This window comes from Schistocerca piceifrons, chromosome 2, assembly GCF_021461385.2.
Source record: "Schistocerca piceifrons isolate TAMUIC-IGC-003096 chromosome 2, iqSchPice1.1, whole genome shotgun sequence".
Classification (NCBI taxonomy): domain Eukaryota; kingdom Metazoa; phylum Arthropoda; class Insecta; order Orthoptera; family Acrididae; genus Schistocerca; species Schistocerca piceifrons.
In genome coordinates this window covers 728,761,498-728,778,588 of record NC_060139.1, presented here as the reverse complement: position 1 = coordinate 728,778,588, position 17,091 = coordinate 728,761,498, and the positions used below count along the sequence as shown (strand labels likewise).

The 17,091-nt window shown below is 43.7% G+C and overlaps 1 protein-coding gene across 1 annotated transcript in view; it reads left to right on the top strand.

Annotated features, from left to right (window-relative positions):
- The first annotated feature begins 10,853 nt into the window (after positions 1-10,853).
- LOC124775801 overlaps positions 10,854-17,091 on the top strand; it is a 177,694-nt gene continuing 171,456 nt past the window's right edge. The window contains exon 1 of the mRNA XM_047250631.1: positions 10,854-11,021. Within this exon, the coding sequence (XP_047106587.1) occupies positions 10,854-11,021 (168 nt within the window). The remainder of the gene's footprint in view (positions 11,022-17,091) is intronic.

Here is a 17,091-nt window from a genome sequence, read left to right as displayed (position 1 = left end):
TTTTCTATAGTCAAACGACTGTACCAAGGAGCGGTTAGAGGACCTGCTAGACAACTGGTTTATGCCGGTTGCATGCGAGTCAGGTGAAATGCAATTCAGGTCGTTCGGATACTTTTGAGTATGACTGTACACCACACGGACAATCACTGCACAGTTTAAAATTGGATTGTGCTATGCTGTATCACGTTGTTCATAAGCGAGTCCTCCAATCTTCGGAGCGGCGATGTATTGCACGTAGCCTTCACGTTACGCTTCATTGATTTTTGGGGAAATTGAGCAAACAGAAAACGGAGCCACTAGGTGCGGATACGACGACTCGACTTGCGACTGGATAAATCCCATATAAACAGCGTATGCAATACGTAATTGGGCCGCCTTTTACAGACCGTTTCCGGGTGTACCTAACAGAAATTTTTCATTCTCTGTTCCAAGGTGCAGAGCAGTCTGTTTTATGTACTGCACATTACAGAGGTGCCGGAGTGGGTCAGAGGGAATTACACACTCCCCCTGACACACGTGCATGCTCACGTGCAACACACTGGTACAGTCTGCAAAATTGTCCCGGAAGTAAACCCAATCTCCCGGTTCTGACCACGTTTTTCGGAGGATTTTCATAGTTATCTGGAGACTGGCGGTAGCGGAAGTCAAAAGAATAAATAAGAAGGGAAACTTGCCACGACCTTTTGAAAGGTCCTCCGCAGCGTAGTAATTTAACCTCCTCAGGAAGGGCATCACTACGAAATCTACGAGAGGACACTGATGTCGTGGTACTGGAGGCTGATGAAGGTAATGCAATCGTTTCGTTACCTCGTAGTGTATATGACGATAAGATGTATGCTTTGCTAAGTGACTCTACCTCTAGGAGAATCCATTACGATCCCACAGGGTGTGTGCAACGGAAACTGTTGCACTACTGAATTCCTCCTCCTTACCTCAAGAAGCCCTCAAGAGGTTAAGAACACATGCTTGTATACCACCTACACTGTATGGCCTTCCAAAATTCATAAGGAAAGTGTTCCATTACGTCCAATTGTGCGCAATATCGGAGCTCCTACGTATGAATTATCAAATAATCTAGCTTTTTTTACTTAGACCGTTGGTGGGCAAATGCCAAATGCTCACATCACATCCGTAGCTCAGTGAATTTATCGACAGACTTGTGGTCTCCGTCGAAGCAGTTCTAACCGTTTGTTAGCTTTCATGTAGTATCATTTTTTCAAAGGTAGCCGGCCGGAGTGGCCGAGCGGTTCTAGGCGCTACAGCCTGGAAACGCGCGACCGCTACGGTCGCAGGTTCGAATCCTGCCTCGGGCATAGATGTGTGTGATGTCCTTAGGTTAGTTAGGTTTTAGTAGTTCTAAGTTCTAGGGGACTGATGACCTCAGATGTTAAGTCCCATAGTGCTCAGAGCCATTTGAACCATTTATAAAGGTGCTCTAACCTCAACCTACTTTACGTTCAACCGAGAATGCTTTCAATAGACTGTAGACTAACCCCGTCGCCATGGGCACCCTCTGCCTCCATTGGTGATCCTTTTTATGGAGTAATTCGAGGAGAGAGCGCTTTAATCTGCTGCCATTAAACAAACTGTATTTTGGAGGTATGTGGACGACACTTTCGTAGTGTGGTCTCATGGAGAAAACAAACTGGTGGTGTTTCTTCATCACCTCAGCACTATTCACAACAACAATCGATTCGCTACGGAAATTAGGGAAGATGGTTGTCTGCCTTTCTTGGATGTGTTTGTTAGCCGAAAGAATGATAGCTCTCTGGAGCATTCAGTTTATCGTAAGCCCACTCATACTGGTTTGCATTTTCAAGCTTCAAGCTGTCCTCACCCGTCGTAAATTGTGAGCGTTCTAGAAACACTCGTTCGCAGAGATCACAGTGCCTGAGATCTGGATAGTTTACCTAAAGAGCTCGTCCACCTAAAGACGGTGTTAAGAAAAAATGGATATTCTGGCAGCAGGTTAACAGGATACTGTCAGCTAAAACTAAGAATCAGGAAATGAATAGAGAAGAGAACACGCCGAAAAAATCTGAAGCTTTTCTTCCTTTCGTGGGCAACATTTCGTTTAATACAGCAAGAATCATCTGTAAATTTAAGGTTAAAGTGATTTTCGGTCCACCATCTCAATTGCAGACCTTTGTGGATTAGTGAAGAAAAACCTGTTTCTGCAGAAGGTCTTCTCAACTTGGTATGGCTTACATAGAACTGACCACACGCACTATGAAAGAACGCTGCAATAAACATCAACGTTGCACTCGCCCTCTGCAACCAAGCAAGTCCGCCATTGCCGAACACTATATTTCCATTAGGCATTGAGTAGAGTATGCTATAACTTTTATTCTGACCAAAGCAACATCTTTTTGGGTCTCCGTTATCAAAGAATCAGTGGAAATATGCCTGGCGGAATGTCTTATGAACCACGATAGTGGCTAATAGTTTGACGGTACATGACCCCCACGATCTCTTGTAATAGAAGACGACAGAGTGTGAAAGTCACACAAGAGACAGTTGAGTTCCGCAGTTCCACCAGCGAGGTCGCTGCCCTGTCTGTCAACTTGATTTTGACGCATGTTTGCGGAAAAGAGCAGATCTTCGTGAGTCTTACGTAGAACGACCTGAAGATCAGTGGTAGGGCCCAGTCGAAATATCGTGCGATGAATTAACGACGACCGACTGCAAACCTTAAATTTGTTTGAACATTCAATTCGCCGCGAAAATTTTAAAGCTCAATGTTAAGCGTGTGTCTAACGGAAAACAGAATATCTGCGAAGAATACTGCTTTTTTTACATTTGTATCGCCTATGTAGGGTAGCTACTCACTTGTAGGGTATCAGTGTCAGGCCATACTTCATGGAACTTCGAGCGTATGCGAAAGCAAAAAGATTAGCTGTCGGCTTTTTTCCCGTCGAAAAGTGAAACAAGAATTCTGGATAATCAGAAGTAGGAGACATTTCTTTAAAATCTCCAAGACATGTTTTTAGGAGTAGGTTCAACGATTTTCTAAGTCTCTAGATACACTTGGGCGGGTCTGGGATTAGATCAGTAGTTGGTCTTTGGGCTGTTCCTGGAATTTAAGGTAGTTCTTCATAATGCGAAGGACTGAGGTGCTCTGTGGCTGACATGGCACGTTAAGCAGCGCCTTGCAATTGCTTGGGCTAGTCAGTTATGAGATCAGAGGTGTTATGTCCTAGCCAGTAATGCCACCCGAGCCCGCTGCCAAAAGGTTGGCAGCATCAAAGTCCGGACGCCGTCCGCATAAGCAGCGCCAGCGAGACAGCAAATCGCCGCAAGTCTGCGCGCGCCACCGCTGGCTTCTGGCTTCTTAAGCGCTGGAGTCGCGAGCGCTAGGACAGTTCTGTATTCGCCGCTCAGTTGTATACTCGCCTCCGAATTGTGTACTTGGTAGTCAGTTGTGTGTTCATCGCAGCAGAGTTGTTGTTTGTCGTCAGCCGACGCTGACCTAGCCGCTCCGACTCGAACTAGACAGATTTCTGTAGACACCGAGTTCACTACTGTGTTACTGTATCTTCATTAATAAAAGATAAGTACCGACCTTTATTTAATATGAGTGTTTGGGTTTTCATCTTTCTGTTCACTGTTCCAGCGGACCGGTCGGCCCGCTATTAAAAGTGTGGCGGTGACTTCGTAAGCCATTTCTACAGCCAAGTGTTTGTCGCTACGAACACCGCCACAAAAAGAGGCATATGGCGTGCATACCGGACCCAACAGAATTTTTGTCTGCTAGAGCACCGCAAATGAAGCGAGAGTGCTACGCTTGCTGCCTGAAGCCATGAGCGGAATGTGACGTTCTTTTAACATGTTTCGGACCCTATTACAAGAATTTAAAGAAAATACATTTACGTGTGAAAGAAATATCACAAACTTTTCTTACAATTATGTAACTGTGGTAATTTTGCAGTCATTTTTGTGTAGGCTACAATGATACAACTGAAATTTCCGTTAGAAGCAGAATTTCGATTAAAAGGAAGTTCGTCGCATGGTGAATAAATAAATAGTTTTGCAAAACCATATAACTATTGTAACTGTATCAAATCATTGCAGGGTTCAGTCTTTAAAGTAAGTGCTAGAATCGTGTCAAAAACAGAGACCGGATGTAACGATGTAAACCGAATGTAAATAATAATTGATTTCTTGTCTATTTATTTCGTTTTATTTGATTTAATTCCTTTCCTGTGAGAGCATGAACAGGAATTAAAAGCGCTCTATCCATAGAAGGAATCAGGCGCGAAATCGTGATGGTGCCGCACAGCTGCTCGTTACTTTCGTGTGCAGCGGTGCTGCTCAGCGCTGAAAATAACGCGTGAAATTGATTAATAGGGACGGCAGGAGACCGATGGTTGACGGTGAAATGCTCAGCTGAATAGACAAGGATGGTTCCGCGGAAATTATGGACGGGGCAGTATACTTGCAGTTGAAACAATGTACAAATGAACAACACTAAGTTTTTGATTAACTTTGAGTAAGTTGTGAACTGTTGCATAGTATTTCAGTGATCGAAAGGTGCATGTGGCAATAATCTTCATTTCATAATTACGAAAATTCCTTTTATCTCCCCCTCTCTTTCTTAACTGAATATTACTGTGACTTCTCCAGTTTATCATCGAATGATACAGGACAATCATTTACTGTGTTAGCTTGACTACAGTTTCTTTTCCCAAATTCATAAACAATGACTTTGCGAGTGTACATCAACAATTCCACCAGAATTGCAAATTAACAAATAAAAAAATACCAACAGATGGCAGTCAAATAGAATGCAACGATGCAGACCGGTGCCAAACTGAAAATGATAATCTGCAAACACTTAACGTAAAAGATTATAGATCCTCCAGCTTAGTTCCTCTATTTTTCTGCTTATTTCTGTTTCAGTGCACATACATGGTGTCGTTTAGTACAAATTACGTAATCTCCAGGTAGCAATTTCGCGCGCAACAAACATCTCTAATCTCAAGGGGAGTCCTTCATTATACGGTGCGCACGCTAGCCTACCATGAGCTCTCATAGTACCGGCAAGCGCTATATTCATATTAGATATTTGGTAGACATGTCTTCGGTCGTTCGTGTTTATATTTTTATTCTAGGTGTCTATCTTTGCAAAGATGTATTTTCTTGTACGTTAATGCACACATAGATCCATGAAAAAATATTATTGATCACACTTTCGCTGTACGTCTGTGAAATACTGAACTTAATACCGAGCGAGTTGGCACATTGGTTAGCACACTGGACTCGCATTCGGGAGGACGACGGTTCAATCCCGCGTCGGGGACCATCCTCATTTAGGTTTTCCGTGATTTCCCTAAATCGTTTGAGCCGGCCGCGGTGGCCGTGCGATTCTGGCGCTGCAGTCCGGAACCGCGGGACTGCTACGGTCGCAGGTTCGAATCCTGCCTCGGGCATGGGTGTGTGTGATGTCCTTAGGTTAGTTAGGTTTAAGTAGTTCTAAGTTCTAGGGGACTTATGACCTAAGATGTTGAGTCCCATAGTGCTCAGAGCCATTTGAATCTAAATCGTTTGAGGCAAATGCAGTGATCGTTGGTTTGAAAGAGCACGCCGACTTCCTTCCCTAATCCTATGGGACTGATGCCTCGCTGTTTGGTTCCCTCAATAAAATCAACCAACCAACTAAACTTATGACAACGAATAATATTCATGTATTGTTTTGCTTGTATGTTTCCATTAGTGAGGGACTGATTTGATGTTTTGAGTAAAAATATGTATCCAAATGTAGAGACCTTGAGTTGCTCAACAGCTTTTTTCATGTGTTGCACATTTTATTATATCAGTTGGGACTGACTTGTGTAATTACCACCGTTTAAAACAGAAGAAGCTTTTAATGTGACTTATATGCACGGTCAAGTCTGCTATCAAAATCAGATCAACCATATCTGTTATATTAAATCATCCTTCAGTTTTGAAAGATTCGTTTTGCGATTAGACTTTCATTTCCCACGTTAAGAATGTTAAATTCTTTTCTGAGCAATTTGGCAGCACACAAACGTGACTCTCTGTCTACATAACAAATAGTGTGACTCCAGTTACTCTGGATAGAGAATTCGCACAACCAAAATGATTGATACGTTTAAGTGATGGTCTAGAACGGTGCAGCACGTGCAGTGTATTCTCAGTTAGTGCTGCAAGAGCCGCTTGGCTATTTGTCAGCGCGGGCCCTACCACAGACGGCCTTTCCAGTACCTGGTAACAGAAGAATCTTCGTACGATATACGCATAAGAGCACAGTGCTCTGTTTCTCTTAGAATATCTAGCAGATTCATTTCGCACCGTGTACTGGACCTGAAAAATTTCACTTTTAGTGCGCGTGATATATAACCATTCTTTCGATGTTATGATGATCTTGACTGTATGTAGATGATTTCTAGTATTTGGTTTGGGCCGGGTATACTTTTTCGGCGAATACACTACGTTGCCACTGGTTGTAACTCTTTATTTCCAGATTTTTAACGCTCTACTTATTATTCTATATAAGGTGAACTCTAGGAATTTAATTAACATTACAGGTGATAAAGCGTCTTCGTTTGTGGGTATAATTTGTCGGAAAGTACTACACTTATTTCCGCTGAACTTCGACACTATGTGTTTCACTATGCTCTTCTCAACTATGACGTTCACAGATACCTGCTTTAGGAACTGTTTCATAGGACTTAGATTTCTCCTTTTGGTGCTGGAAAACTGAACAATAACTGTGACTAATAGGTAAAACTTCCAGTTCAATAATCCAAGTGCAGAGGGATAGAAAACTGTAGCAAATATCTGAGTATTAAGTGTATCATTTTACGCAATTTGTGTGTGATACAAGAAATCCACCGTCTAAAATGTGGCTCCCGCAACCTAGAAACTAGCAGTAGCAATCCCAGCCACAGCGCAAGGGTTCTATAAATAGCAAGGCGTGACCTTTCCCACACCGCTGTGATAAAACAGGATTAATATCTACCTTACGGAACCAATCGTATTTAAACTGAACTCCGACAGAACAGACGTTGAAGGCCCAACGGTGCCGACCGACCGCCGTCTCATCTGAGCCCATAGGCGTTACTGGATGCGTATGTGGTGGTGGGGGGGGGGGGGGGGGAGGGGGCAGGAGAGATGGGCAGGGGAGCATGTGGCCAGCACACCGCTCTGCCAGCCGTTATCAGTTTTCGAAACCAGAGCGGCTACTTCCCTGTCAAGTAACTCTTCAACTGGTCTCACAAGGGCTGAGGGCACTTCGCCTGCCAAAAGCTCTCGGTTGACCGGATAGTCACACATCCAATTGCAAGCCAAACCCGAGAGCGCTTAAATTCGATGATGTGACGAAAACCGGTGTTACCACTGTGGCAAAGCTTTTGGCACCCAGCACACATCCACATGATTATATCAAAAATCACTTGAGAACAGCCGGCCGAAGTGGCCGTGCGGTTAAAGGCGCTGCAGTCTGGAACCGCAAGACCGCTACGGTCGCAGGTTCGAATCCTGCCTCGGGCATGGATGTGTGTGATGTCCTAAGGCTAGTTAGGTTTAACTAGTTCTAAGTTCTAGGGGACTAATGACCTCAGCAGTTGAGTCCCATAATGCTCAGAGCTATTTGAACCAACTTGAGAACAATCAGTATATTTACACTTATTATCTCTATAATATCAATGGATTATTTTTCGTTGCCTGTTGCCTTGTTGTATTATTGTGATGCGGATGTACAACGATTTTAATGGAGACGTGAATCAGTTAGGTAATACTATGACCGTACAAAAATCAAAAAGAAAAAGACAAGCTTTTAATTAAAGCCAGTCTCACTACAGAATCATGAAGAAAAAAATCACGAAGAAAAACATCACTGCCTGCGCCTTATTCGAAATTACGAGGACACAAGGCCGCAGTAACCACATGTATCAGGAAGCGCCAGATCTTCACTCTCATTATTATCAAACTTACAAAGCCTTCCGCTTACAACAGGCCGGCTGGAGTGGCCGAGCGGTTAAAGGCGCTACAGTCTGGAACCGCACGACCGCTACGGTCGCAGGTTCGAATCCTGCCTCGGGCATTGATGTGTGTGATGTCCTTAGGTTAGTTATGTTTAGGTAGTTCTAAGTGGTAGGGGACTGATGACCACAGCAGTTGAGTCCCATAGTGCTCAGAGCCATTTGAACCAGCCAGCTTACAACAGGCTTCAGGCTTACGCAGCTTGGTATTGTGAGTGATCGTTCATTGTGTGCTGTGATTTTTTACTCGCTTCTTTCTTCTTGTCGTAGTTACTAACTTTTGTTGTTATTAGAATTGCTTGTTGCGAGGTACTGAAAATGGCAAAAGCAATTTCATCAAATGTTATGAGGCAAAGTTCGACGTCATTTTCATGGGCACGGGATCGATGTTGGTCAGTCGAGAGAAATACTTGTCAGGCTATCTGTGTAGCTCAAGAAAAAAAAAAAAAAAAGGAGCCCTGCTTATCTCCGTTGACAGGGGGCGCGAAAGATCTGCTGCAGATTTAAATAAAAACAAAAATACTCGTGTGAAAATTGGTAAGGACACGTTCGAGAATGAAGAAGAAGCCATAAAATCACGCAAACTGGAAACTCTGTGGGAAAACTCTGTACGCGTTATCAAAATAGATTCATTTGCTGTACTGAGGGCAAAACGTCACATTTACGATAACATTGCACAAAGGAATTCCGTAAATGATCACCCTTAAGGAGCAGGTATTTTTCGCTGAACATTCACATCGTTATTTACCGTTGTGAATAGTCTGTGCCCTCACTACGGACATTTTTCTGGCCATACCTTTTGATGAAGACAGAAGATACTACCGTGTACCTTATCGGTAAAAGCAGCAACTTGTAAGTTACAAATCTAGCGGTCTGTTTCTAGTAATGAAGTCAACGCCGACCGCATAGCTGATCAACTGCCAAGTTTCGGTTCGGATCAGATGAATATATTGATTTATATTATACATAGAAACAACTTTGAAAGCCAAAAAAAGGCGTCCTGATTCATAATCGTCGTTAGGAAATCAATTTTCTTAAATTTTCCTTCCATACAGGATGTTAAATACTTTGTCGCAAAGAAAAGTAAAATGAAAACTCAGCATAGCACCTCCATAACACAAAGACGGCAGTTCCACCTTTGTACACCGAACAGTTCCCTCATCTGAGTCGGTTGATTGAAACTTTAAGATTACGAGATGTAACTGTAGTGTTGGCAGAAGAGCCAACACTGTGTTTCTAGAGGAGGCCGAAATGCACGCGTTTAATTACACGCTGACTGGCGTGAGGTCTGGAACAGGACAATATCTTCAGAATTGCAAATAAGGTACGTAGATGATGTAATACTTAACTTTAATCCACAATTGTAAAACATCTCTCTTGACGGTACATGTTGTAACCACAATATATATAGCAAAGGATTATGGCGCCTTGCTAGGTCGTAGCAATTGACGTAGCTGAAGGCTATGCTAACTATCGTCTCGGCAAATGAGAGCGTATCGGTCAGTGTAGCTTCGCTAGCAAAGTCGGCTGTACAACTAGGGCGAGTGCCAGTACATCTCTCTACACCTGCCGTGTGGTGGCGCTCGGTCTGCTATCACTGACAGTGGCGACACGCGGGTCCGACGTATACTAACGGACCGCGGCCGATTTAAAGGCTACCACCTAGCAAGTGTGGTGTCTGGCGGTGACACCACAGTAACATTGTTTGCTTCCACGAAATCCCGCCGAAGCGTCAGTTTTGAAGAAGTTTTAAAGACATTATGCAGCATGTGAACAAATCAAAAATAGGAAAATTTTTTGTCGTGTGGTTTCTGTGAGTTGGTTTCCACCTCCGCTCACTGAAGTATTTCAAGTAAAACTATGTGAAGGAAGCCTGTAAGTGTTCCAGATCGGTTTTGGAAGTGGCTCAGGAGAGGAAGTGTATCAACGGAATTTCAGAAGATACAAATTGCATACTGCAGTTTGATAACCACTCTATGCTGCATGATTGATTTAAAAAAATCTCAGATATCTTCTCTGAATGACGGCGGGCTCTGGTTGTACGATAAGCAAAAATGAAATTCCTAAATTAGTAATAAAATGACGCCAATGGCGGATCGGTTTCACATCGAAGTGTCGTGTCTGGCCTGCGGAAAAAGCTGAAAAAATTGTAACGTAATACATATTCGCATAATCGTATGATATGGTGGATGTAATAAAGATGCAACACGTTGGTAGCTCAAACTCAGTTCCTTGTATTATAAGTCATTAATAGTTACAGCCCACGATAGTTACACTCTAACGGATGGAGCAGGAAAGACAAACGCGAACAACCAAGCTTCTCGTAGCTATTCTCCAAAGATCTGTAGGCTGCCCCTTCTGTTATTACAGAAGAATTAACACATGAAATCTCTGACTGTTAATCGACTCATTGGATTTTTACATACAATGAATATTGTTTTAGAAAGTGATATTACACAGTGGAACTGGAGGAACTCGTAATGCACGGAACACTAAGAACTTTTCAACGAACTCCACATTACAAATGCTAATGCCGACTCCCACTTAAATCATGATGTGTTATCAAGAGACATAGAGAGAGAGAGAAAGAGAGAGAGAAGAGGGGACGGAGGTAGTGTGTGGGGCTTAATTTGAGTGGCACAACCAAATTTATCTGCGATACTCATTGTTGCAGTAATTGGTGGTCTAATACTGGCGCCCTGCTTGGTCCCTTAACCTCTGGGGGTGTTTTTGCGGGATAGCGGAGCCTCCGTAATCCCTGTCCGGGGCCGGCCGGCTGGCCCTGCGCCGCGCCTTAAGACGATTACGGCGGTGTGTCGGGAGCGGGAGAGCCGTAAATCCCGCCTCACAATGTGCGGCGCTGCGGAAGCCGTGGGCTGCCGCCGCGTCGTGGCCGGCCCGGGTCGGCTAAAAAGGGGCGGCAAAACACTGCCGTCTGCAGGCAGCCCGTCCCTGCTGGTACTGCCTGCCCACTGCCCACTGACGTCGCGGACAGTTCGGGCCAGCGGGGAAACCGTGGTCAGCAAAGGACAGTTGACAGTTGAGATTTACAATTTCCACATCTTTCACAAGCGAAATGTTTACACGAACGGAACCAGTACCTTCTCGGGTCGTAAATTTACGAAGACGTGGGTGGTGTGAAGGTACATACAATCCCTGGTCATAATGCACTGACGGAAAAAAAATCACAATAATAAGGAGTTGTGTGACTTAAACGAAAGTTGGTAGGTGTGTTTGTACATCCAAGAAATGATTTCTGCTCTAATTTCGACCAGTTGCGTAAGAGTGGAGCTAGTAAAGCCACTATGAGCATGAATGATGATGAAGTCCCGTACTCCTTGACAGAGCGTAGGGGACGATGCGGGAGACCCGCACCGCTGTACTAGCGAAGGTCCTAGCGTAGGTGCTTTGGCATTGCCTTCCCCCGACCGTAATGGGCTCATCTCGAGCCAGGTGAGAATCCCTGACCCCGCCGGGAAACGAACCCGGGACCTCATGCCCGGGAAGCGAGAACGCTACCGCGAGACCATGAGCTGCAGACACATGAGGATGTGAATCAGGTTTATAATGGGTGTGAGTGTCAGTTACTTTTTAGACTGGAAGTCGTGAGTTTTTGTTAGTCAAGAATGCCTTTAAGGCGCCAAGTTCGAACGAGGTCTTGTAATAGGGCTACGAGAAACTGGTTGTACCTTCTGGTGCAGGAAGACCTGGCGGGTATGTAGCCACTGTATGCTGGCAGCGGTGATCACGAGAACGTATGGACGCAAAAAGACCGGGCTCCAGACGGCCACGTGGCACTACCGAGAGGGAAAACCACCGTGTTCGGCGTATAGCTCTGGCACATCGTACTGCAACTAAAGCAGCAATTTGAGCAGCAGTTGGCACCACAGTGACACAACGAGCTGTTGGTTACTTCAAAGACAGATCCGAGCAAGAAGTCCTGTAGCGATCAGAAACCACGGCAATTTGGGACTTCAATGGAGTCAAGCGAGAGATCATTGGAGGGCAAGACGGAGGTCTGTCGTGTGTTCACATGAAAGCTGCTTCTACCTCGGTGCCAATGATGGCCGTGTGTTGATTAGGAGCAGACCAGTGAAGGTCTTGCATCCAAAATGTCTACATGCTGGACGCACTGGACTTACACCTGGGGTTATGGTCTGGAAAGCGACTTCATATGAGAGCAGGAGCACTCTCGTGGTTATCCCATGCATCCTGATTGCAAATTTGTACGTCGTCAGTGTGGCGATTCTACCGATTGTGCTGTCTGCCATTCACGAATAGGAGCCGTGTGGTGAGGGGGAGGGGGAAGGGGCCAACATGTTCTACATAGTGTAGACATGTTGGCTTGGTCTGCTCGATCACCAGATCTGTCTCCAATCGACCACTTGTAAGACATCATCGGACGACAACTCGAGATCCCACAAACGGCACCTGTAAAACAAAATGCATGCACGTTTTCATGCTTGCAATCAACATTCTGGTAGTTACACCGGTTATTAATCTACCAGCATTTCGCATTAGCAATGGCTTATCTCGCGTTTACATTAACCTCTGATCTTGTAACCTTAATCACTTAAATATCTTACCTAGACAAATGCACTCCCGAAATGTCATTACTCTGCGTTAGTAAGTTTTTTCTGCTGCGACTTTTTTTCGTCAGTGTATTATTCGACGCATTTGATTTTTTTGACGATGCTTCTATTTCTGGGAATTGGTTTTGTATCATGGCTCACCTATCATTGCTTAATAGGTTAAATATTGTTTAAGAGCTGTTATGCAATGAAGCGAGCTCATTTGTTCTCCTGCATCCATCTTGTGTGAGCTGACGTTGATGAACAATTGCCAGTTACAGTTTTGAGAATAGGAACAGCTGACGTGTTTGAACTGTGAGTGCATTATTAACATCTAAAAGCGTTTCTTTCCTGATGTATTTACCCTCTGTAGCCTCTAAAGATAAAGTTTATTGATTACTGAGAGATTTTAGTACTGTAACATACGAAAATTATGGGCAAAGTAAATGATTAGATGCCTCAAAAAGTTCTGAAGATTAAAGCACAGATATGTATTCAAATCTCTCGAAGATTGAGCATATCAGAATCATCCATAAGGCGTTTAGAGAAGAAAATAGATTCTGGTGTGCAACTGTCTTTCAAAGGAAGAAGAGGTGTGGCAGAGGAAAAATATTTTCAGCGAGATCTTAGCGTTCCTTGAGAAAGATATACCGTGAAAACTGGTTTCCTTGTACAAAAGAAATTAAAATGAAGCTGGAACACAGTAGTATTATTGCATCTGAAAGGAGTATAAGACGCAGTCCATCGCAACTAAAATTCAACGCTCGTAGTCCTACCTGAAAGCCAAAATTAACTGATGCTATCATGTCAAAACGTCTAATGTGCAAAGGAGCATAAGCATAGAGATTTGGACTTCTGAAAATCAGCTAGTATCAATAAATTAGACAGTATATGCCTTCATACAATAGTGATAAATAAATTTTCTGTGTTCAAGGCCAATCCTGAAGCACATCGTAATAGTTTTTTTTTTTTTTATTTCGTTTCAGCTTTGCTTTACTGATGACTCCACATTCGAAATTTTGCTAAATATATCTCAGATATTACGAAAGCGCTCTGGAAACAAAAATCATCTCGACTGTATTGTGCAGACTGTGGAACGTACCACCAGAGTCGTGATGTGATCTATCGTCTGTGACAAAGACATTGGACATCTGCGTTTGGCTGAGGGAACATTGTAGCAAGACCAGTACAAGGAGGTGTTAAGGCGGAGGCTATTACCTCGAATAGATGAATGGGGCTCTAAAGGAGATCCATTTGTGTTTATGCAGGACGAAGCTCCACGTCACACAGCACGATCACAAAAAACAGCAAGAAAATGTCCCATTATTACTGTGGCCAGCAAACTCACCTGGTATGAACCCATCTGAAAATGTTTGGGAACTGGTGAAAAGAGAAGTGGCAGAGGAAACAATCATCACAGGAAATCTTCTCACAGAAAAAATATTCGAGTCTGGAATCATCATTCACAACTGCAGGGCACTGCAAAATCCTGTATTATCAGTGTGCCAAGGCGGATTGAAGCATTAATAGCTGCTAAAGGCACCGTGACAGACTGTTCAGAAGTCGAGTCTAGTTCGGCTTATTGAACAAAAAAATAATATTAAAACTATTTACTTTATCAGTTATTAATAACATGTAATGTTTGAAGAAATTAAATCGCTTTGTTTGGACTGATAAAGTAATCTTTGCAGCTTTTTGTACCTCTTAAACTCGTATAACGTTAAAAACTCAAGATGCGTTCAATAATGTGGCCAAGGACTGCAGTGGTAGGAAGCAGAGTATTACGTGACGAAGCAGCCGATAGCTTCATTCAGCAATTCTGTCTGTCACACATCAGTCATTTAGCATTTACAAAAGTGCGATATTTTTTCGATGTACTAACTCAATAACGGCCTTTTATTCTGCAATTCGAGATCCCAGACTTAAGAAAAAGATACGTAAAACTTATCACTGATTTTCATAAAACTTTCCGGCAGATTAAAACTGTCGAATCTAAGCTCAACTATGTACCTCACTCTCCGAGGACACGGCCGAGGCACGACTCAGACGAGTCCCACAGCTTCACTTCTGCCAGTACCTCTCCCCTACTTGCCTAATTTTACAGTGCTTGTTGGACTATCACTCATGCAAGAAGGGATATTGCGAAGCATCGACTTTGCCACAGGATAAGTTATTGTTTTCCACAATGTGTGCACTTTATTGTAACGTTCTGGAAGAGTGAGCCTTTGTGCTGTAGTGAGACTAGAACTCAATATCTTCCCTATTCCACGCACGACATGCCCTGACAGTTTCACTTCTATCTCTACAACTCGGTTACTTTTGAGTTCGAGCGCATGTCTCTTTGAGAGAATTTTAACATGCATGGGGTTAGACGTAATGGTGGGTGGCTGTTGAGGGCAGGTCGAGCTCAGAAAGCTGTCCAACTGTTAACCATACACATGGGTGGGTAGTGGCTAGGTGAGTGGACCCCTGTCTAATGCCTGGGGGCGTCAGTGAAACAAGATAAAAAAGCGAAACATTTATTGTTCATAAACACAACTGATACCTCATAACTAGGGTTGGGATAGCTTTAAAGAAAACACCTCGAAAGTGGAACCACATCTTCCGCCATTTTTATCACTTAACAACCATATAATCATTAAAATTTAAAAAACTTGTTAAAAGAATCATAGCTCTCACAGTCTAAGAAACTTGAACAGGCTCAATTAATTAAAAACAAATTTTAACATTTTATAGTATTAATAGCAAGTCTTGAAATCGTAAATATAGAGTTCCCAGAAAACAGGAAAAGCCACATCAACTGGGCGTGGCTGCAAGCAGGTTCAACAAACAATTTTATCAACAAAATGAATTACAGTGACAGGCATTAAATGTACTAACCATCTCCAAGGTTAGGTAACCGTTGCATCTTTCGGGTGCCATACGAACCCCGCAGCAGAAGAACTGAGCGTCTTTTGAAGAAATCCGAGAATAGATCCAATTTCGCGCTCTCTCATATGACCTGAGGTGCTGGTCAGCCAGGCCGTGCGGTACTCGCTCGACCATTTCCATGCTGCAAAACCACATTTACATGACTATCGCTGTACTGTCACCCTTTGTCGTTCAGTGCTCGACATCGATAACGATCTCCTGTGATTGTTTCAGTAGCTTCAGGAACCTCCTCTCTTCCCCCGCCAACCAGGTTTGCGGCGTCAAAACTCCAATCCTCCAATCTCTGCACGTTCTTTCGCTTACAGGTGCTTCTTAATAGGTCTTACACTGCATTCTATGACCCTCAGCGGCAGATTTCTTCATGTTAAAGCAGAAAATTTAAACTTCCCGCAAATGACGAGAACTGGGCTCGAAACCATGCATATTCAGTCGAGAATAACTTTATGATCCAATCGCAAATGGACTAATATTCTGATGGTGTTATGTTTATAAATGCTCATTATACGACACTTACAACCTAACACCTGCGCCACCACTTCTCGCTACTGCCATATATTGCAAAACGGTGGAAGCAGAATTGTAGATCTAATAACAAACAGTTTACTTGTTTTTCTACCATCAATACGATATTGTGATGCCCGTATTCGGACATGTCCGAAAGAACAGATACCATCTTCATATACATAAAGCTTGCCGACCAATGATCTTCTTCAGTGCGGATGCGCTCAAATTGCCCGAACTCTTACGGGGATCGGTAAATTGACTGCCGCGAGTAATGAATATAGGGGGCAGGGGCACTACAAGTATAGTGTGTGGATAGTAAGTTGGAAATGTGGATCTCACGGGGAGCGTGCCAGAGATAAGTCCCTGCAGTCGCACTATCCTCTGTGTTCCCGGCAGCACAAATGGTTCAAATGGCTCTGAGCACTATGGGACTCAACTTCTGAGGTCATCAGTCCCCTAGAACGTAGAACTAGTTAAACCTAACTAACGTAAGGACATCACACACATCCACGCCCGAGGCAGGATTCGAACCTGCGACCGTAGCGGTCGCGCGGTACCAGACTGAAGCGCCTAGAACCGCTCGGCCTCTCCGGTCGGCTCGGTAGCACAGATGGATAGAGCGTCTGCCATGTAAGCAGGAGATCCTGGGTTCAAGTCGCGGTCGTGGCATACATTTTCAACTGTCTCCGTTGATACTTATCAACGCCCGCAAGCAGCTAAAGGTCTGGATTTCATTGTAATTTCAGATATCTGTATGGTGCGAAAAGTGGAAATTGACTGTAAATGATGAAGAGTGTTACATCATCCACATGAGTAATAAAATGAATCCACTAAATTTCGATTACTCGATAAAGCACACAAATCCAAAGGCTGGCCAGCTGCTGTCACCGTGCGGTTCTATGCGCTTCAGTCCGGGACCGCGCTGCTGCTACGGTCGCAGGTTCGAATCCTGACTCGGGCATGGATGTGTGTGATGTCCTTAGTTAGGTTTAAGTAGTTCTATGTCTAGGGGACTGATGACCTCTGATGTTAAGTCCCATTGTTCTTAGAGCCATTTGAACCATCCAAAGGCTGAACTTAAT